We start from the raw sequence: 22,719 nt of genomic DNA, 5'->3' as shown, positions 1-22,719 counted from the left end.
GGAAAAAATAGTGTGAGTTAATATAATTAAACACTATCAAAATGCATACGCACATGGCTGATTTAAGGATGCACAGGCAACCTTAATTTTGGCATTTTCTAACTTTTCAATGTTTGACTGTGCACCTTTGAATGTTTTCAACATGTTTGTGTGTGTGTAATTATAGACAAGTTTAAACATCTCAGCTGTGCACCCATGGCACTGCCCTGACTGACAGGCATACCCATCCATCACACACAGACTTATCTCTGGTCACAAAACTTCAATTCTTCGCTCTTAATTGTATAGGTATTGCCTAGACTCCAGCCTACTTAATCATACAAACAGAGTCCATAAAAATACTACTTAATGCTTGACTAGACTGTATATGGAGGGCTGTAATTTCTCATGATTCACAAACATTCCATTTGACTCCAATTATGCCAGTATTGCTGCACACAGATCCCGAGTCTTAGAATTTGCTTAGATGTAAAACATAATTGATAGGCGTCCTTGGGACCTCATGAAGCATTCAGGACTTTGATGGACCTTGCAACTGTGCCCCACTCCTTTCCAGGCTCTCCAAATGTGGAGGTTTGCTATGGGAAAGCAACTCCTGTGTGACTTTCCATCTCCTGCCTTTTCAAGATGAGGCCCACATCTGTGCCAGGCATACTTCGTAGATCAGTTAAACTAATAAAGTACACATGCCTGTAGGTAGGTCGCAGACACGCGCGCGCGCACACACACACACACACACACACACACACAAATTGGAGGGAAACTGAAGAGATTCCTTGCAGCCATTTGGGTGTAGCAATCTTTCTTTGTGATGCTTAGAAATAAACATACAAGGCTCGTATGCAAAACTCTTTATTTATAACAGAACAATTGACAGGAAAGTTAGCCACTTCCAATTCTTCAGGAATGTCTCCATCATTTCACAGTCAGATAGTGTGTAAGAGCATAGTTATTTCATGGTAACAACTATGGGAAGGAACTGAGCTGTCTGTTAAAAGGCCTCTCTGTACAGTGTAAAAAGGATTGTTGTGACGTGGGTGTAGCAGGTTCTCACTTTGCAAGTATGTTGGGCAATGTGCATCCAGTGCCATTAGGCAAAGATACAATGTAGTTAAGAATATCAGTAGTGGGTATTAGCTATGTGCATGGGGAACACTACATCCACATTCTGTTTCAGAAATCTATCCTTTTGTTATCTATTCACTTTTTTCACTTCCCCAGTTGCCAAAAAAGTTAATACAATCAAATTCTAATGGTACTGTGACACTTTCAGAGAATCTCACTTTTTCCATTTAGAATTTTTGTTTGACACGTGCACTTCAGATTACATTCAGATGCTTACATTAACCAAAATATAGTGGAAGTGTCCATAAGAACAAGGACACACTTGGAATTTGTGAAGATGCTTTGTCAATGTTTCGTTGTTAAAAAACCCCTAATTGTTAAAGACACTGCTTTTAAAGATTGCTTTTATTCTCTAAAAATAGGTATATGGATTTTATAAACACGTATATAATCTACTTCAGAATATTTTAGAGACATTTTGTATGTCACAAATTGTCATTAATTTATTATTTAAAATATTTTCTTCCAAAGTCTGAACTGAGTTAGATAAGCTAACCAATCTAATTATTGCTTTTAGCCATCATACTGCACACTACTGTGCAGCGAGGGGAAGATGAGATTGCTCTTTTGCTTTTGCGTATAGTTCTGTCTGTAGACATCTCTAGTGCAGTGCATTGGCTCTGACCTGAGGACCTTACAAGACCCTAGAGAACTCAGACACTTTAAGCTTGACTACTTGGTAAGATTAATCTTGATCATCAATTTACTTTCTTTAATCAGGGCATGTGCCTTTCAGTAGGTAGACTAATAGTTAAAGTGCTTCAGTTATAGTAAAAAAAAAAAAAAAATCCCCAATAGATAGAAGAGGTTTATCTGGAGAATCTGATACACTACTTACAGAATACGCACTGAAGCATCTGAAATGCTGAATGTTTCCCATAGACCAATGCAGTGCAAGCAGTTTTATACATTATGTGCTGCAATTCCGCTAGACTGGAAATGTACAGTACTTACAAAAACACAATCCAAAAAGCAGAGACTAGTGCTGGTGGCTCTTCCTTGTCATTTTAGAAACATAAAAAATGCTGCACTACTTTTTTATAATTTAAATACATAAGTAATCTCCACTTTTATTACTTTATGACAATGACTTCAAATTTACATTTTAAGTACCATTGTAATAGCTCCGTGTATAATACAGATATTTGCCGAAATCTTGTCAGAAAATAAAATAAAAAATACCTTTCACTATATAAAAAAATGCTGGAAAGACAAGAACACAGAACAGGGACTTGGTACAGACTATGAATTCAGTTTTATATCAACCACAGTTAACCCAAAAATTAACAGATACACAGCGATATTCAAAAGCAGTGCAAATATCTTTGGAGGTTAGAATAAAATTATACTACAAGAACATCAGACAGGGGAAATAAAAAGGCAAGTACTTCAAGTACAAGGAACCAGTCTGCATGAGGTCCATCTTAGTGTTTATTTGAATTTCTTTTCCAAATTTTACTTCTTCCTCTGAAACACGTTGGCCAACATGGCACCTGATGTAGTCAGCTGGCCCATTTTGTTCAAAAACTTGGTCTTTGTATCTTCACTCACAAGGCTAGCAGCAATTGACATTGAGCTAGGAAAGAGTTAAGAAATTAGTTACATAAGAGAACTAAAACCCCGCAAAGAATGCTGTGGTTTGCTGTTTAATAGGCAACGTAAGTGTCTTATCAGCACATTCATGGTTTAAAAATCATGAAAGACTAGGCTGTTACGAATAGCTATGAAAAAGCCAAACCCAAGGACACACTTTGTTGACAAGTCTACATACCAAACAACAATTTCCTTCCAGCCTCCACAGTGGTAGTGTGTCTCAAGTACCATCAAAGCTTCTATATTACTTGTGCACCTCAGGGTCTGATAGCACACTCTTCCCAAATGGTAGTTTTCATAGTTCCAGGAAAAAGTAGCCCTAGAGGTCCTTCAAACAGAGTCCTACTGAAGAACTTTAAAATGCATTTACATATTCTTTTGAATATCTTTTGAATAAGTGCTAATAAATGTGCTGCACTTCCTGTACTACATCAAGACATTTGTGGTTAAAATGTCAAGACAAACTTTCTTTCCACATAATACAGCACCAAGGTTTACTAAAATTAAAATGGAGTCCTCATAAAAGTTCAGCAGAGACTCTGACCATTTGATAATTATCCAAGTGCTTACACCATCCAAGTCCATAAAAAAATGAATTTACTGAAATCAAACATATAGCAATCAGAAATAATACCAACATTTCAAACATCCCTGGATGTCAAGGCAGGTCAAATAAGTGAAAATTAGTTATAAATTGTTCTCCCATAAGCCAAAAAGGAAGTTACTTACTTGTAACTGAAGGTTCTTCGAGATGTGTGGTCCTATTGGTATTCCAAATGTGGGTGCACGTGTGCCATGCGCCAGAGCCAGAAGGTATTCTTAGCAGTGTCAGTTGACCCACACGTGCGTCTCCTTGTGCTCTCAGCCGAGAGTATAATCGGCTGTGCGGGTTGACGCCTCTCCAGTGACCCCCTCTTACTCCTGCTTAGACCAGTTCATAGCAGAGAGGATGGAGGGCGAGTATTGGGATACAAATAGGGACCACACATCTGGAAGAATCTCCAATTACAGGTAAGTAACCTCCCTCCTCTTCTCCAAGTGATGGTCCCTACCGGTATTCCAAACATGAGTGAGTAGCAAGAGTGATTAGTGTGGAGGTGGGTGCAAGGTTGTATGAGGAAGTGCAGTCTGCAGTATGGCACAGCCCACTGCAGCATCCACAGCTGCCCCTTGGGCAATGATGTAGGGGGAGATGAACATGTGTACTGAGTGCCATGTTGCTGCTTGACAGATGTCACACAAGACAGGCCAATGTGACGGTTTGCATTCGTGTAGAGTGCACTGTAACTATCAGGCGGCGGTACATCAGATAGCGTGTATCATTCGTTTATGCACCCAGAGACCCATTTGGAGATTCATTGGGAGGAGAAGGCTTGATCCATGGACTGGTTGGCAATGGTTTCAAACAGTTTGGCTGATGCATGAAAGGTGCAGAGTCAAAACACCAACTCATGGCGGACTTTGAGGGAATGCAGCACCCTGTGTGCATGGGAGGCGTGCGGTTTGGGACAGAAAACAGGGAGGTGAATGCACTGATTAAGATGGAACTCTGACACCACTTTTGGCAGGAACTTAAGGAGTAGCTGTAAGGAAACAATCCTTATGGAATACAGTGGGGAGGGGGGTCAGCCATCATGGCTGCCAGTTCGCAGACCCATCTAGCTGAGGTAATGGCCACTAAGAACATGACTTTCATGGAGAGATGTGAGAGGGAGCACATTACCCTTCAAGCCAGTGGCAGTCTTGTGACAGCGGAAAGAACGAGATTAAGGTCCCACTGGGCTGTGGGCCAGAGTACTGGTGGGAAGGTATTGAGGAGACCTTTCATGAAGCGGATGGTGGTAGGGTGCATAAACACAGAGGCACCCTCCACTGGGGGCGAAAGGCACTAAGGGCTGCCAGGTAGATCTGTATAGAGCTGAGGCAAGGCCTGACATCTCAAGCTTGAGGAGGTAATTGAGAATGATATTTATAGCGATTGTACTCAATAGATGGTGACAGAGGCGAGACCATGAGATGAATATGAATGGTCTCCATTTAACTTGGTAGCAGGCTCTGGTGGATGCCCTCTCGCTTTGTGTAAGGATGTGTCATACCAAAGTGGAGCAAGATAAGTCTACCCCGATCCCCAAGCAAAAACCAGGCTGCAAAGTGAAGAGGGCCCAGGTTGGTATGCTGGACTCAGCCCCAATCCTGTGTGAGGAGATCAGAATGAGACTGAGTATTACAGTATCTCAGTCCCATCGAACCTTGTGTGGCACTGACGGATGGATGGGAATGGGGGAAGGCATAGCAGAGGTCACCTGTCCAGGGCAGGAGAAGAGTGTCACCCTGTGAGTCCTCCCCCCATGGCTCCCCTGGAAAAATAAAGGGGCAACTTGCGGTTCTCATGAGTGGCAAAGAGATCCCACCATCGGGTGCCCCATTTGAGGAAGAGATAGTGAAAAGTGGCATTGTCCAATTCCCACTCATGGTTGAGGTAGTGAGTCCTGCTGAGCACGCTGCCCAGGGAATTTTGGGTGCCCAGGAGGTACATTGCTTGGAGTTTCACATGATGTTTGATGCACTGGTTCCAAAGATGGATGGACTATGAACAGAGAGGGGGAGACTTGGCGCCATCCTGCTTGGTGATGTACACTACCGCTGTGATGGTGTTGGAGAGTAGTTGAATGTGGTGGGATCGAATGAGAAGAAACACCTGGCATGCAAAATGGACTGCCCTCAGTTCGAGCACATTGATGTGCACTCTGGCCTCTTTTGGCGTAGAGAAACTCTGGGCTGTGTAATGGTCTAGATGGGCCCCCTAGTCCCCAAGGAGATGTCTGCTGTGATGATGGCCTGCAGGATGGGAGAGGTGAAGGGAGTACCGACCATAACCTTGGAAGGGTTGGTCCCCCATGTGATGGAGGTCAGAACGATCTGGGGGACAGTGACTCTGGCCTCCAAATGGTCCATGTGGGGGTGTGTAGATGGAGAGGATCCAGAATTGGAGGCAATGTATGTGTAGAGGTGTGTGAGGTGTCACGGATATAAAGGCCGCCATATATCCCAGGAGGGAGAGGCTATGGTGGACCGTGGTGTGTGGGTTGTGGTGCAGTTCCACAACTATGGCTGTCAGCGTTGTGAAGCAGTCTGCTGGAAGGAAGGCCTGTGCCGCAACTGAGTCGAGCCACGCCCCAATAAAGTTTATTGTGTAGGTATGAGCACTGATTTCTCCTCATTGAGGCAGATATCTAGAGAGGTCAGGAGAGCACGAAGGGCAAGGATGGCAGAGATGAGTTCTTGTTGGGATAGTGCGAGAAGGAGCTAGCTGTCCAGGTAGAGATATACCAAGTAGCTGAGGCAGTGCATTTGAGCTGCCACAACAGTGAAGACCTTTGTGAAGACCCATGGAGCCATTGCTATGCTGAAAGTGAGGACTCAGAATTGGTAGTGGTAGCGTCCCACCTGGAAACGGAGAAATTTCCAGTGGGTCAGGTGAACGTTGATGTGGAAGTAGATGTCTTTCATGTCAAGAGCAGCAAACTAGGCCCCATGGGGAATCATAGGACTAGAAGTTACCTCGAAAGGTCATTTAGTCCAGTCCCCTGCACTCATGGCAGGACTAAGTATTATCTAGACCATTCCTGACAGGTGTTTGTCTAATCTGCTCTTAAAAATCTCCAATGATGATATTCCACAACCTCCCTAAACAATTTAGTCCAGTGCTTAACCATCCTGAAAGTTAGGAAGTTTTTCCTAATGTCCAACCTAAATCTCCCTTGCTACTATTTAAGCCCATTGCTTTTAGTCCTATCCTCAGAGGTTAAGAACAACAATTTTTCTCCCTCCTCCTTGTAACAACTATGTACTTGAAAACAGTTATGTCCCCTCTCAGTCTTCTCTTTTCCAGACTAAATAAACATTTTAAACCTTTTTCAACCTTCCCTCATAGGTCATGTTTTCTAGACTTTTAATAATTTTTGTTGCTCTTCTCTGGACTTTCTCCCATCTGTCCACATCTTTCCTGAAATGTGGCACCCAAAATTGGACATAATACTCCAGCTGAGGCCTAATCAGTATGGAGTAGAGTGGAAGAATTACTTCTCGTGTCTTGCTTGCAACACTCCTGTTAATGCTTCATTCACTCCCAGAATGATGTTTGCTTTTTTTGCAACAGTGTTACACTGCTGACTCATATTTAGCTTCTGGTCCACTATAACCCTCAGATCCCTTTCCGCAGTACTCATTCCTAAGCAGTCATTTCCCATTTTGTATGTGTGCAATTGAGTATTCTTTCCTAAATGGAGTACTTTGCATTTGTCCTTATTGAATTTCATCCTATTTACTTCAGATCATTTCGAATTTTAATTCTAACCTCCAAAGCACTTGCAACCCCTCCCAGCTTGGTATCGTCCGCAAACTTTATAAGTGTACTCTCTATGCCATTATCTAAATAATTAATGAAAATATTGAACAGAACTGGACCCAGAACTGATCTCTGTGGGACCCCACCTGTTATGCCCTTCCAGCATGACTGAACCACTGATTACTCTCTGGGAACAGTTTTCCAAACAGGTTGCATTTCCCTAGTTTGTTTATCAGAAGGTCATGAGAGACAGTATCAAAAGCTTTACGAAAGTCAAGATATACCAGATCTATCGCTTCCCCCTATCCTCAAGGCTAGTTACCCTGTCAAAGGCTATCAGGTTCGTTTGACACGAGTTGTCCTTGACAAATCCATGCTGACTTAGTTATCACCTTAGCTTCTAGATGTTTGCAAATTAATTGCTTAATTATTTGCTCTGTTATCTTTCCGGGTACAGAAGTTAAGCTGACTGGTCTGAAATTTCCTGGGTTGTCCTTATTACCCTTTTTATAGATTGGCACTAAACTTGCCCTTTTCCAGTTGTCTGGAATCTCTCCAGTCTTCCATGACTTTTCAAAGAAGGGAAGGGATAACAGATGCCAGCATCACCAAATGGAATTTGGCTTTTCTGATAAAGATGTTTAGTAGCCAAAGATCTAGAATGGGGTGGGCGCCCTCCACCCTAATTTGGGATGAGGAAGTATGGGAATTAGAAGCCTCTCCCTGCGTAGGGAGAGGTCACATACTCTATGGTTCCCTTTGTGAGAAGGGCATCTGCTTCCTGTTGGAGAAGGGGAGGAGGGGAGAAATGTGGGGGGAAAGCAAGAAATTCTATGGAATATCCGTGGTGGATGACCTCCGGTACCAAATGGTCCGTGGTTTTGCCCCAACTGTAGGCAAACAGTGCAAATTGCCCCCCCGAAGAGGACATGAGGCCCCACGGGTTTGCAGGTCTTGATCAACACATCAAAACTGGGAATTGCAGTGTTGGTGGGAGAGGGTCAAGGAGGCGGCCATAGCAGAGGCTGTGGATCGCTGTTGCTGGGACTGGTGTCGTCTGTATGGGGCTTCCTGTTGCTGCTTGTGTTAGGCCAGGTAGGGGAGGAACTGCTGGTGTTGCTGCTTGTGCCTTAGAGCCATTGTATAGATCCCCAGGGATTGTAACATGGCTCTGTAATCCTTCAACAAGTGAAGGGACTTGTCCGTCTTTGACTAAAACAACTTGTCCTCATCAAAGCGGTGGTCCGCTATAGTAGTTTATACCGTCCAAGGAAAGCCAGATGACTGGAGTCATGAGTCCCGGTGCATTACAATGCCAGTTGCAAGGCAGTGAGAGGATGTGTCAGCCACATCAATTGCGGTTTGGAGGCTCACCTTGGCAACCAGGCGCTCTTCATCCACCTGAAATTGCTGCTGCTTGTCCCTGAACTCCGCTATCTGTGGTAGTTATTAAAATTGTACTTGGCTAGCAGAACCTGGCAATTACCAATCTGAAATTGCAGCACAGCAGAGGAACAGACCTTTCTCCCAAAAAAGTTCAATTGTTTGGCTGCTCAGTCTGGAAGGGTGTACTTGTGTGTGTGCTGGCGTGCCCACTCCACCACTGTGTGCACAATGTAAGAGCTAGGGGGGAAGAAGGGCCTGGAAGAAGAAAAAGTCCTTAGCTGGGATGAAGTACCTTTGCTCTGCACACTTTGGTGTGGGGGTGCAGGAGGCAGCGGTGTGCACACTACCCTTACTGGTTGGAGGATTGCATCATTGATAGGGAGCACCACCCTCAATGGTCCCTGAGGCTGGAGGATGTCTGGGAGCTGGTCCTGTACCTCCTCCAGCGGTTTGCCCAGGTCCACTGCCACAGGTCCTGATACTGCCTGTGATTGTCTGGGGGAGACAGGGAGGGAGAAATGAGAACCTCATCCGGTAAGGAGGAAGCGGCTGTAGGAACTGGTGGTACGGCTCCATGTCCACTTATTCCTCGGAGCTCGATGGTGCTGGTGGAGGAGCCTGGGCAGAGTGGGGGGGGAGAGGCATGGTAGGGTGGATATTACTGGTGTATGGGTTCCAGGGCGCCCAGTATGGCCAAGGGATGGGCCCCGAGGGATGCGGTGAGCCCCACAGATACCGGTACCAAACCCTTGCTGCTGGGTTGTATGCTGGTGGATAAGGCAGGTTCTGGCTCTGAGAATTTCTCCAATTCCAAAGAAGGCTCTGGCAGCAGTGGAACCAGTGAGCCGTGGTGCAGTGCCAACAGAGGCCTGTCCGGCAGAAGCAGTTTGTTTGCTGGAGAGGGTGGTTAGGGCAGCACCAGTTCCTCCATCAGGAGAAGGCGCTCCAAGCGGCTGGGAGTCCGAGGAGTGCCCTTGGAGGCGCCAGAACACACAGGCGGTGTCTGTGGCGCTGGCTGGTATGGAGGTGGCAGCAGGACGGGTGATACTCCCAACTCCAGGTGGGAAGGTATAGGGATGACTGTAGGTACCTCCATCCCTCCATCCGTGGAAGCTTGGACACCAGTGCGGCTGAGTCAACACTCGACATCTCACCTGACCTGGTTCGGAGAGGAAACAATGCGCTTAGGAGCAGCCTTCAATGGGGACCTGCTCTTATGCCCATGAGAGTGCTTCTTATTCTCATGCATGGGCTTCTCCTTGACCACCAGTTCTGGGGCATGTGGAGTGCTGGGAGGAGTACTCACCACCAGTGACGGACATGGCACCAACAGTTCCGGATCTAAGTGAGCACGTGGCCTCATGGCTTCCTCCATTAGATGTTTTTGGAGGCAAAACTCCTCAGTCTGAGGTGGGAAAGATTTACAAATTGTGCAACGAGCTGCAATGTGAGCCTCCCTGAGACAATACAGACACTGCTGGTGCTCATTGCTCATGAAGAATGAGCATGGACAAGAAACGTTTTTTAAACCCCGGAGCACGGAGCAGTCCCGAGAGGGTGGGGGGAGGGGAAAGCTTACCCCAGATGGGGTTTTGCTATCACTAACTACAATGACTGTATACAATTATCTATGCTACCCACCAAAAAACAAAACAAAAGCACAACTACAAGAATGATAATCAAACTAGTGAAGTCACTCTCTTAGTTAAAAGACTAACAGTGTGAAGGAACAGGGGTTCTGACTCAGGCCATGCAGCAGTAAGAGGGAAGTGGAGAGGCGTCGACCCGTACAGCCTATTATACTCTCAGCTGGGAGTATGAGGGGAGGCACGATGCACATGCAGGTCAACGGAGACTGCTAAGAAAACCTTCTGGTGCATGGCGCATATGTACACCCACGTTTGGAATACATATATGGACCATCATTCGAAGAAGAATATTCTTTACCTGGAGCAGAGGGGCACTCAAAGAGGAGACATTACATTCTTTCCTTTCTCCATAAACAAACAAAAATCCATGCAAGTACTTTACATCTCATCCTCACTTGCTTGAATACAGAAATGCATTTTTAAATGATAAAATTATCACTTACGCCATAAAAGCTAGTTTATTATACATAACATGTTCATTGTACTATTGCAGCATCCTATCAACCCTTTCTTTTGATCTTTTTTCTTCTAGCTATTGAGTCTTGCTATTATCCTAGACTAAGTGCTCGGACAGGGATTGCCTTATTTATATGTTTGTACAGTGCCTGTTACAATAGGGCCTTGACCCATGACTAGGGCCTCTACATACATAAATACGCTCATATGCTGTAGGAATACTTTGAAAAACTTGTTTGCCATAAAATGAAACATCAAATTGTCTCAAAATTATTCTTAAACTTTATTCTATTTAATATTATTCTATTTAATATTATTCTATAAACTTAACATTTCCCAATGTCCAATTCTGCATCTAAATCTGTATTTGGATGTCTAGATGTTCATTTCAAGTTTGAAACCTGGGCTCACAATGTGTCTCTCTTTAGTCAGCATATGACAAAAATCACCTTCTTACATAATGGCTCTGCATATATTGTGCTGATCTGACACTGATGAAGCGAATTTAGCATAATTTCATGATTTATAACCTTGCAAAAGTGAAAAGTTATCTAAAAAAATCTCTTTGGCAACAGTTTCAAAATTTAATATTAGGAAAGTATTTAATATATTTTAAATGGCCATTTAATGATATTTAGCAGTCTGAAAACATGGAGAGCCATGTGACCAGTCAGCTCTGTGGATCAGCAGCAATCTGTAGATCCGTCTGGGAACCACTGCTAGCATACTTTGCTTTTAGCTTAGCGGCTCTAAGGAAACTGTATTGTAAAGATGCAAGCTGGATTTCATAGTCAAATCAAAGGGATATTGATTATCAAAGAAGGGGATAATGATTATATAAAGAATCAAAACTTTTACTTAATACCAGCTATTCAAGAACTAGAAGTCACTTCAACCTATGTTATACAAGTCTATCCCAGAAAAAGCTGCTTTAGACGGGAAAGTAGTGTATTCCACGCATTAACAGTGAAAGGAAATGCACTGGACTAGCTTCAGAAGAGGAAGAAAGCCAAGGGCTGGGAAACAGCAAAAGAAAACCAGTCTTAAACTGAGGGATATCAGGCCCTATGCTACACGGTAAACTAATCAATACGCACTGAAAGACATTTTATTTTCATTCTGAAAGTCTTGTATGAAAACAAAGGTTTAGGGAAACATCAGAACTTTAGAGACAAAGTGGGTGATGTAATATGTTCTGTTGGTGAGAGAGACAAGCTTACACAGAGCTCTTCACATCTGGAAAACGTACTCAGTGTCACAGCTTAAGACAATGTCAGTTTCTGGAATACCTTAGAACTTAGAACAAGTTCAGAATTGGGAACATTAAAGTTCAGATTTTCACAGATAACATTCTTATAACCCAGACAGGTGGAAACATTTAAAAACAAGTACACCTCTACCCCGATATAACACTGTCCTCGGGAGCCAAAAAATCTTACCGCGTTATAGGTGAAACCGCGTTATATTGAACTTACTTTGATCCACCAGAGTGCGCAGCCCTGCCCCCTCGGAGCACTGCTTTATTGCGTTATATCCGAATTCCTATTATATCTGGTCGCGTTATATCGGGGTAGAGATGTATATCTATGAAATATATCTAGTATTACCAAGTTTAAATAGTTAAACGTGTTGATCAGGTGAGAAACCTTATAATTTGGTTCAAAAGTCTGAGGGGTTTTTTTTAATCATAACAGCTTAAAAGCCAGTAGTTTATGTTATTAAATGATGTAGCCATGCAACTGTTCTTCTGTTTTATCATAAAAATATAATTCATTACACAGAAAAGTAGTGTTTAAACATTAACTTGACTAAAGTCCACATATATTACATGCAATACAGTACTCCCTTCAATTTATGTAGGGTTACCATATTTTGAGTGTCCAAAAAGAGGACACTCCAGGGGGCCCCAGCCCGGCCCCCAGCCCCGCCCCCATGCCCCTTCCCCAACTCCGCCCCTTCCCCACAGTCCCCACCTCCTGAACTCTGCCCCCTCCCCTGCTTCCCGCGAACATTTGATTCGTGGGAAGCCTGAAGCAGGCAGCAGGTAAGCGGGGGTGGGGGGAGGAGGCGTGGCCCAGTCTGCCCCCCCACGACGTCTCCAGCCTGGCTCGGCTCGGGCTGTGGGGTGCCAGCCCCGGGCCAGCCCCCAGCCGAGCACCCCCGGCCCGGGCCCGGCCCCCAGCACCCCCGGCCCAGCATGTCCCAATTTTCCCGGACATGTTCGGCTTTTTGGGATTTCCCCCCGGACGGGGATTTGAGGCCCAAAAAACCGGACATGGCTGGGAAAATCTGGACGTATGGTAACCCTAATATATGGTGAGGCTTCGGGCCAAAACATTCAGAAAATCTGTTCATATTACTGTGCACTTTGTAAAATCACTTTTTAAAAGTTGGTCACTTAAGATCAAACTCTTTTGTCATATATAAAAATGAGTTTAAGAAAAACGGTCTATAAAGAGCTTTAGGATTTACAATACTTCATATGTTTTGTTTTTAAATCACAAAAGCATATTTCTTTTGTGATCTCAGAATCTCTCTAATCAACAACAACATCTTTCTAATACAAGATGAAAATATGATGAGCAATAATAAATAAATGTCTACAACTGATTTTGATTCATTTTATTTTTTGTAAATGTATTTGGATAGAGTGGTCCTTGCATCACGTTCCTAAACACTGGTAACCTGATTATCTTTTGGTTAAATTTTTATAAAGGATTTAAATGTATTTTAAAAAAAAAAAACACTTAAGAGGTATCTAAAGTTTCTAATAAAATGACCAAGTTTTGATTGGGCTTTAGGAGGACCGAGAAGTTTGCGTGGACATATCTTAAGTCATAAAATATTTTCTATCAAATTTCGACACATTTTTGAAAAAATATTGCAACAAAAATCTAGTACTGAAAAAGATACAAAAAAGGGAAGGTTAAACAAAGAAAACAAGCGTGACACGTTGTGAAGACTTCTCTTTTTCAATCTTACTTCTCAGTAGTTAGCATTCAAGAAGGAAATTAATTGGATGCAGCGTCACTGATGCACGCGTAATACTTATATTTGTATCCATGCTGCACAGGAAGTACTCAATGTGGTATCAAAACGTTTTCTTCAGTTGTAAAATGTTACATTTTGATTCAAGTTTTTTGCTACTACGGTGCTGTTTACTAATGTGTTTTTAAAACTGCAGTTAATCTAAAACCACCATTAGACTAAAGCTCCAGAGAGATAACAGTATGTCTTATTCAAAACCAACCCTGTTCACTTAAAGAGATACTTAGTAGAAGAGAACACATTATCATCCTCAAAAGTAACTCCTCTGTTCAATTAAAAAGAGCAGCCCATCAATGTTTCTAAGTGAAGAGAGTTGCTTCTGACTTAAGGCCAACTCTCTCATCTTCCCAAAGGAACCTAGGCTATGTTTACATTGCATCGCAGCACAGTCTGCAGGAGAGTTGCACAGCACACCAAAATGTTGTGCTCTAACTGCCCTTTGTGGCTGCTGCTGGCACAAGCTAAAAGGTATAGAGGGCACAGAGTGAAGAGAAACCCCTGGTAAAGAGTGCTCATTTGCAAAACAGGTGCTTCTCATTGTGAAATGAAGTTAGGACTGGCTGAATGGGGGTAACTAACATGTTTATGGTTTTCAAAATCTACTAAGGCGGTACTGTGGCAGACTGTGTTGGGGCCAAGCTAAGCCCTCTTATCACAGGTGCTGCAACCAACACTTATAATGGGGCATGGACTCTAGGAATGAATCACTAGCAAAGAGCTACTGTTTAAAATGCTTTATAGCCAGGCCCACAGCTTCTCCTCCTAGTCCTACCCAAAAAAGGACACCAGGGAGATCTCTGAATGTATCCACTTTATTCTTTTTCTTTTCAGTTTCTCATTCTTCTCCGGTCAAAGTTTTTGTCACCTCTGCCTTCCTTATCTTTTCTCTGATCTATTTTTTTTGTTATATTGCTCTGCTCCTCCTAGCCCTTCACTCCAAGTGCTTTCCCCGTCCCTCCTGTCTGGTTTTCTACTACTTTTTCTGAAACAGGGAATGTGCCTGAGGCTTTAACCACAATAACCAGTGCTTTGTCACCAAAGCAGAATAATGACTACTTCCTTCTCCCTTGCTGCTTTGTTGCCTGTTGTGTTGCTCCTCCACCTTCTGCTACTCTTCACAAGCAAATGAACATTAAGATCACTGAAGAACAACGGTACTTTGAATTATTTCACTTCATGCCTGGCTCTCCCTCCCCGCAGTTCTGCTGATTTCACCCAGAGGAATGGGAAGAGATGGAGGTAGTGAAGGAGTACAATGAAAGGTGAAGAGTGCACAGTGAAATAAAGCTCTGAAAGGCTACACTTCCTTGGTTTCAGTTTACTAATGTAGTATGGCACATGGCAGGTTTGAGCCTAGAAAATATACTGGTTACTAGCCCAATATGATCTCTCCCATCTTTAGCCATATTGTTAGGAAAGCAAAAAAAGTACAAAAATGTAAATGCTGCTTTCTTTCTGCAAAGATTATAAAGTCTTTGCATTTCTTCTCCCTCATAACAGGTATCTATGACTAGCCAGAATCAATTCACTTTTCATACACTACGACCGAGAAAAAAGTTGGCTTAGAACCTAGGCATTGTTTTAAGTCTCCGTAGACTCAAAGTCAAGTCTTCAAGTGTTGGTCTGATGCTAACCGCTGCAGGATTTGTTCAATTCTCGTTATATGATCTATTCACTATCAGCTACAAACGGTGCACAATATCGTAAGCACTAATAGCAATGTCCCAGGGGCTATACCAGATGTGTTTGAAGCCTATTCTCCTCCACATCAAAAATAGTTCTCTTCAAGAACATACACTGACAAACTCTCAAATCACTTTGAAAATTAGGAAAGACGGAATCAAGCCTGGTCACCTTGAGAAGTAGTTTTACCAACATTTTACAGATAGGGCGAGAGAGAGGTTAAGTGACTTGCTCAGAGTCACACTGAAAATCAGTGTCAGAGCTGGGAACTGACTCCCAAATCTCTTTCTTTGTCATTTGACTATTTTCTCTCTTTATAAGCCTTTCCAGCCAATACTGCTAAATTCCCACAACTTAAAGAGTCTCATTTACTATGCTGAAAAAGTTATTCAGTCCTGAAAATAGTCATTGACTATGTTCAAAAGTATTTCTTTCAGTAGCCAGTTAGCATCTATGCCTTATTAGACACAGGACAATATTTCAATTATTGCTTCTGATGGGTCAGAAGCATAAGAACAAAATAACATGCGAAAACAAGAACTTCATTTCCACCAAGTAGATGGAAGTGCACTGCCCTACATTTTATATTGGATACGCAACAACCACAACCTGAGTTCGGACAAAGTTCCTGAAATCTGCTTCTAAATATAGATCATGTCAAAACAGGATTCACAGGTGCAAGCCTTAGACTAGAGAACAGCAGCATTCAGGAAGACACCCGCAAAATTCTTTGACCATTATTAAAAAAACAAACAAACAAAAAACCAGAAGGGCTGGTGTCCTTCACCCTTCCCCAAAAAGCAGTGGATGTCTTACCCTTGTGGTTCTTGGACAGTCTTGTTTTCCACTTTCTGTTCACACTCCTTTATCATGGAGCTTAAAATAACCTAAAATCACCAAAGAGGAAAATAAGATTTGAAAGGTATGTTCTTCTAACATTAATATTTCTGGTTAAAACTAAACCAAAAAACCTCTAACTCTAGCATAAACTAAGGAAGAGCTAGAATCTTAAAGGGTGCATTAGCGTTTTAAAGGTGCTTGAAAATATAATAACTAATGACACTGTTCTCTGGTTACAAGCATCGAGACTATTCAGAATGTTTCAAGGAAGACATTTTTATTTAGATAGTTACTGTGTTCAAAGATGCCTTTCTTGTAATGAATCAAAGCACAACCACTCTAATTTTTCATCTTTGACCATAGCTGTACTTCATTTTTCAATGCAACATTTATAAAAAAATTTACATTTCTGTTCTACAGATTAATCTTTATAATTAATTTGCATCTGCCCTCTTGGTTTTGACTTATAGTGTTAACCCTTAAAGTTATTGTTAGAAGTGTTTTGTACCAAAGTAAAGATGACAAAAGTTGAGATGGTATCCTGTGCTACAGTTCTTTTATTGAAAGGAAGTATTATTGTAAGCTGGTGCATCATTACAATAGTGTCTGTAAGTGTTGCTATAAATTGAGGCATATGAGCACCTCCTTTAAAAATTCTTATTTTAGAGGTTTACAGATAATCTTTAAGACTGAATGTGGAAAAAAGTAGTCTGAGTTTCTGTATTTCTAAAGTGAGGAAACATTCTTAATGTGCGTGTGTGTGCGCGCAAATGTTAGGCATTGAATGTGGCTGATTGAAAAGGAGTCAGTTTTAGCAGAGATCCTGTGTTCTGGAATTAAGCATACAACACATTCACCACAGATAATACAAATGAAAGCTGAAACACTAACGTACTGTCTTTAACATAATAGAAAAACTGCAGTTGGAACAGTTATGCAAATCAGTAACAATGCATGGATTGACATTAAAAAACGTATTTTATAATCTAGTGAACAAACTAATCACCTGAAGCTTTCACTGGCTCATGGCTTGGCAGAAAGCCAAGGACTTTCCTTCATTCACTTCTTGGTTCCTATTGAGTTAATCATAAAGCCTCAGACATAGCCAAAGCCTGATGAAATCATTCAACCTTCCTAAAGAATGAATGATAAAATATGCAGCAATAAGGTGCCTGCATCAAAAGAGTCACCATCGCTACCAATATCACTGTTGGCAGTCTCAGAGTTTAAGGATAAAACAGGGCTGGAGATGGACATAAAATTTACTAAAGTTCTGAGAGCTGTTACCATCTCAGGAGATCCACACCATTGGGAGAATACACATGAGTGTCAAGAGGTCGTTGCACCATTAGGAAAGGAGCAATCATTGGGGCCATATCCACACATAGATCCAGCCCTCAACTGTGGTATGAAGTTATATGCAGGACTGAGGTTCTGGTTGACTTCCATTATTTTGAACATACTAGTGCTTGGAGGACTACTAAATATGAAAGTATGAATGTGCAGAGGCAATATACTCAGAACTCCAATTAAAAGGTAAGTAGGCTTCCTATCTTGAACCAAAAAGTGTATTCAAACTTCTAAATTGTACCAAGTTATATAAGTAAAAGAACAAAATCTTAAATGTATTCGGATCTATAAATATATAAAAGAGCACCTAGCCAGGACTCCATATGCTTTCCAGAATAGGGAACCCCGCACTAAATATGTGATCAGTAGCCTCGTCCCACTTTCTCCACCCTTAATACTTTGAATGACCACAATTGCCATGTTATCGGCTAAGGAGAAAGGCATGGGTTAATGCAGCAAGGACCTAAACATTTTAGGATTTTATAGAGAAAGCCACTGCAGATCCTTTCTCAAGAGATTGATTCATAACTAACCCCATGGTGGAGAGCTGATTACTTACATAAACATAAGAACAGATACTGGGTTGGACCATTGGTCCATCTGGCCTAATATCCTGTCTTGACAGATGCCAGATGCTTCAGAGAGAATGAAAAGAACAGGTCAATTTATCCTCTACTGAAACCTCAATCTGGGACAGTTCCTAAAATATGCCACCTAAAAAGAATGGCTTTTCACATCCTATGCAGTGAAGACTGAAAAGAATTTGTTTAGCTTCTCTGCAATAACCTTGTTTCCCTGGAGTACCCCTTTAGCATCTCAATCGCCAGTAGCCCCACCAGCTGTTTTGCAGGCTTCCTGCTTCTGATGCACTTAATTTTTTTTTTTTTAAATGTTAGTTTGTCTCTTTTGCTCTTCCAATTCTTGTTTGGTCTGCCTAATCATATTTTTACACTTGACTTGCCAGAGTTTATGTTCCTTTTTATTTCCTTCAGTAGGATTTCACTTCCAATTTTTAAAAGATACGATTTTATCTCTAGACGCCTCTTTTACTCTGTTTAGCCATGGTGGCATCATTTTTGGCCCTTTTTTTTAAAATTTGGGGTATACATAACGTTTGAGCCTCTATTATGGTGTTTTTTAAAAAGTTTTCATGCAGCTTGCAGCCATTTCACTCTTGTGATTGTTCATTTTAACTTTTGTTTAACTAGCCTCCTTATTGCTGTGTAGTTCCCCTTTTTGAAGTTAAATGCTACTGTCGTGGGAATCTTTGGTATTCCCCCCCCACAAGGATGTTAAATTTAATTACATTATTACTGAGCGGTTCAGCTATATTCATCTCTTGGACCAGATCCTGTACTCCTTTTAGGATTAAATCAAGAATTGCCTCTCCCCTTGTGGGTTCCAGGACTAGCTGCTCCATCCAGCAATCATTAATGGTGTCCTGAAATTTTATCTATACATCCAATCAGGAGATAAAATGTCAATCTGGGGATAGTAAATCCAGTAATTGGGGATTTCAACTGTTTTTGTAATCTCTCTAATCTCCCTTAGCATTTCACCATCACCATCCTGGTCAGGTGGTTGCAAGAGTATTCCTGCTGCTATACCTTTATTATTCAAGCATGGAATTTCTATCCATAGAAATTCTGTGGTACTGTTTGATTAATTTAAGATTTTTTCCCCCCCATATTTGACCCTACGCTTTCTTTTGCAAATAGTAGCGCCATCCACCAGTATGGTGGGATTATTATCTATCGTTCTGATATATTTTGTACCCTAGTATTACCATGTCCCATTGATCATCATTCCATCAAATTTCTGTGATGCCTATTATATTAATATCCTCAGGCAGTCAAATTCCCCCATCTTAGTATTTAAACTTCTTGCATTTGTATATTAACACTTATTAAATTTGTCAATATTTAATTGTCTTAAGTAGAGGACTTCTTTCCCAAAACAAGTAGGGAGGAAAAAAACATGTAAATAGAGTTTCATGTGGCAACTTTAGGAATTTCAGAATCAGAGACATTTGTCAGACACTGCCTAAAACCAAGTGGAACTGGCCCACAGCTCATCTGGCATTATGACACAGGATTGAATACAAGCCTTTTAGACAATCTGAACAGAGCGTGATTCACTCCTGAACTTGTTCCTAAATGCCACAAGCAATCTGACAGCCAAATAGTTCTGTCCAATCCAGATAACTCAATATTATCAAACTCAGGAAGTCTAATTATGCCTAGGGACATTTGAGAGATTTTGGGGAAGACTGGGTGGGTATGCGGGCCTACTAACATGGATCAGAGTCTACACTAGAGGAAAGACAAAATCTGTGTTCACCCTTGAAAAATAAAGCATTTTATATTATCCATCAAGACAAACATCTGCCGTGGGATGGAGCATGACAACCGATTTTAGAAACCCTGTTTCTTGGACATATACCAATGTATGCTGACTTTGGACTTCATCTAGCAGACAAAAGCAACTCTCTTGCAGACCAAAATGAATGTACTATTGTCAAAGACATGCCCTTGTGATCCAATGGATCACACTGGTGTCTGAAGTAGTATGTTGGACAACATGGCCAGAGTTGATAGAAAGCCAAGTCATTGATGAGCACGTCTCAAGATCAAATTGCTTCAAGTTATGACGTACTAATATGAATCTGAATTCTTTAGTCTTTTCCAGATCATGTGTACACAAATTTGTGTACACAAGTTCTTTAGCTTCAATTTAAGGCCTCTTATTCAACCTACCAAAGCCCTAAACCTTACACATTCTGTAAACTAATACATAAACCTAAACAAAACTAATTGGTTCAACTATATGCAATGATGGCAACGCACAATCTTTTACCTTAATCCTAGATATGTTCCTCAAAAGGTTACTTTTTCAGATAATATAAGCCATTACTGAATATGATAAAATGGTTGAGAGGAAATGAAACTAGACACAACTTTCATCTGCTGCAGCTTTTTAATTTTTCTTTACTTTTTGTAGACACTCCCTACAATCATTCAACTCATTCTGTGCATACACTGACTGACCCATGCCAGATCTCCAAGAGCACTTGGGGTAAGGGAAGTGCAACTCGTCACCTCTGACTGATGTTCAGATTGTTACTGTCACTCCTGACTCACCCTTCCGAAGTCAGAGTCAGATTCCTTCCTTCTAAAGCTAGAAAGTCCCCCATCTTAATATTCTTCACTACCAATTCTATTTCTTATACAAGATGCAGATTTTATTGACCATGAACCAAAACCAGAAAAAGATACACCAAAGTTTATTAAAATATAAATACAGCCAGAAGCAGGGTTTATATTATTAAGTATTGAAGAACGGGCCTAAAACTTCTACAGAATAGAGTCTCCTGGGATTCCCCCAGGGTTGAATTATGTTGCAATTTAAGCTCATTGCTTCTTCACCCATCTCAGAGGTTAAGAACAATAATTTTTATCCCTCCTCTTTGTAACAACCTTTTATGTACCTGAAAACTGTTACGTCCCTTCTCTTCTCCAGACTAAACAAACCCATTTTTTTCAGTCTTCCCTCATAGATCATATTTTCTAGACATTTAATCATTTTTGTTGCTCTTCTCTGGACTTTCTCCAATTTGTCCACATCTTCCCTGAAATATGGCACCCAGAACTGGACACAATATTCCAGTTGAGGCCTACTCAATATGGAGTTGAGCGGAAGAATTACTTCTCCTGTTTTGTTTACAACACTCCTGCTAATATATCCCAGAATTATGTTCACTTTTTTTTTTTTGCAGTAGTGTTACACTGTTGACTCATTTAGCTTGTGATCCACTATCACCCCGAAGATCCCCTTCTGCAGTACTCCTTCCTAGGCAGTCATTTCTCATCTTGTATGTGTGCAATTGATTGTTCTTTCCTAAATGGATTATTTTGCATTTGTTCTTATTGAATTTCATCCTATTTACTTCACACCATTTCTCCAGTTTGTCCAGATCATTTTGAATTTTAATCCTATCCTCCAAAGCACTTGCAACCTCCTCCCAGCTTGGTGTCATCTGCAAACTTATAAGTGTACTTTCTTTGCCATTATCTAAATCACTGATGAAGATACTGAACAGAACTGGACCCAGGACTGATTTCTGTGGGACCCCACTTGATATGCCCGTCCCGCTTGACTGTGAACCACTGACAACTATCCTGAGAATGCTTTTCTAACCAATTATAAATGCACCTTATAGTAGCTCCATTAGGGTTTTATTTCCCTAGTTTGTTTATGAGGAGGTCATGTGTGACATTATCAAAACCCTTACTAAAGTCAAGGTATACCACATCTACTGCTTACTCCCATCCACAGGGCTTGTTACCTTGTCAAAGAAAGCTATTAGATTGGTTTGACATGATTTGTTCTTGACAAATCCATACTGACTGTTACTTATCACCTTATTATCTACTAAGTGTCTGCAATTGATTGCTTAATTATTTGCTCCATTATCTTTCCGGGCACTCAAGGTAAGCTGACTGGTCCATAATTCCCTGGGTTGTCTTTATTCCCCTTTGAATAGATTGGCACTATACTTGCCCTTTTCCAGTCCTCTGGAATCTCTCCCATCTTCCATGACTTTCAAAGATAATTGCTAATGGCTCAGATATCTCCTCAGTCAGCTTCTTGGATGTATTTCATCAGGCCCTGGTAACTAGAAAACATCTAACTTGTCTAAGTAATTTTTAACATGTTCTTTCCCTATTTTAGCCTCTGATCCTATCTCATTTTCGCTGGCATTCACTATGTTAGACGTCCAAACTCTACTAACCTTTTTGGTGAAAACTAACAAAAATGATATTTAGCATGTCTGCCACTTCTAGGGTTACCATATTTTGTGCCTCCAAAAGGAGGACACTCCACGGGGCCCCGGCCCCGCCCCAACTCCGCCCCTTCCCCAAAGTCTCCGCCCCCTCCCCTGCTTCCCGCGAACATTTGATTCGCGGGAAGCCTGAAGCAGGTAAGGGTGAGTGTGGGGGGAGGAGGTGCGGCCTAGGCTAGCCCCCCCGGTGTTTCCAGCCTGGGTCAGCTCGGGCCCGGCCCCCGGCCGACCACCACTGGCCCGCCCAGCACTGCTGGCCCCCGGCCGAGCACCCCCGGCCCGGCTCCCGGGCCGACCACTCCCGGCCCGCCCAGCACTGCTGGTCCCCGGCCCCCGGCCGAGCACCCCCGGCCCGCCCAGCACCGCTGGCCCCCGGCGGCCCGGCGCCGTGGACCCCG

The 22,719-nt window shown here is 42.1% G+C and overlaps 1 protein-coding gene across 5 annotated transcripts in view; it reads right to left on the bottom strand.

The window, feature by feature from the left end:
* Positions 1–836: 836 nt before the first annotated feature.
* RELCH (RAB11 binding and LisH domain, coiled-coil and HEAT repeat containing) overlaps positions 837–22,719 on the bottom strand; it is a 110,086-nt gene continuing 88,203 nt past the window's right edge. For 4 of the 5 annotated variants that reach the window (XM_034762085.1, XM_034762086.1, XM_034762087.1 and 1 more), the window contains 2 exons: positions 16,105–16,175; positions 837–2,701 (listed from right to left, as the gene is read on the bottom strand). In XM_034762085.1, the coding sequence (XP_034617976.1) occupies positions 2,581–2,701; positions 16,105–16,175 (192 nt within the window). In that variant the 3' untranslated portion in view covers positions 837–2,580. Of the gene's footprint in view, positions 2,702–16,104; positions 16,176–17,134; positions 17,263–22,719 lie in introns of all 5 variants that reach the window. The other variant, XR_004644638.1, reaches the window with a different exon arrangement.

The sequence above is a fragment of the Trachemys scripta genome, chromosome 2, assembly GCF_013100865.1.
Source record: "Trachemys scripta elegans isolate TJP31775 chromosome 2, CAS_Tse_1.0, whole genome shotgun sequence".
NCBI classification, from domain to species: domain Eukaryota; kingdom Metazoa; phylum Chordata; order Testudines; family Emydidae; genus Trachemys; species Trachemys scripta.
Note: the sequence above shows the minus strand (reverse complement) of the source record. Positions and strands in the feature narration are given on the sequence as shown.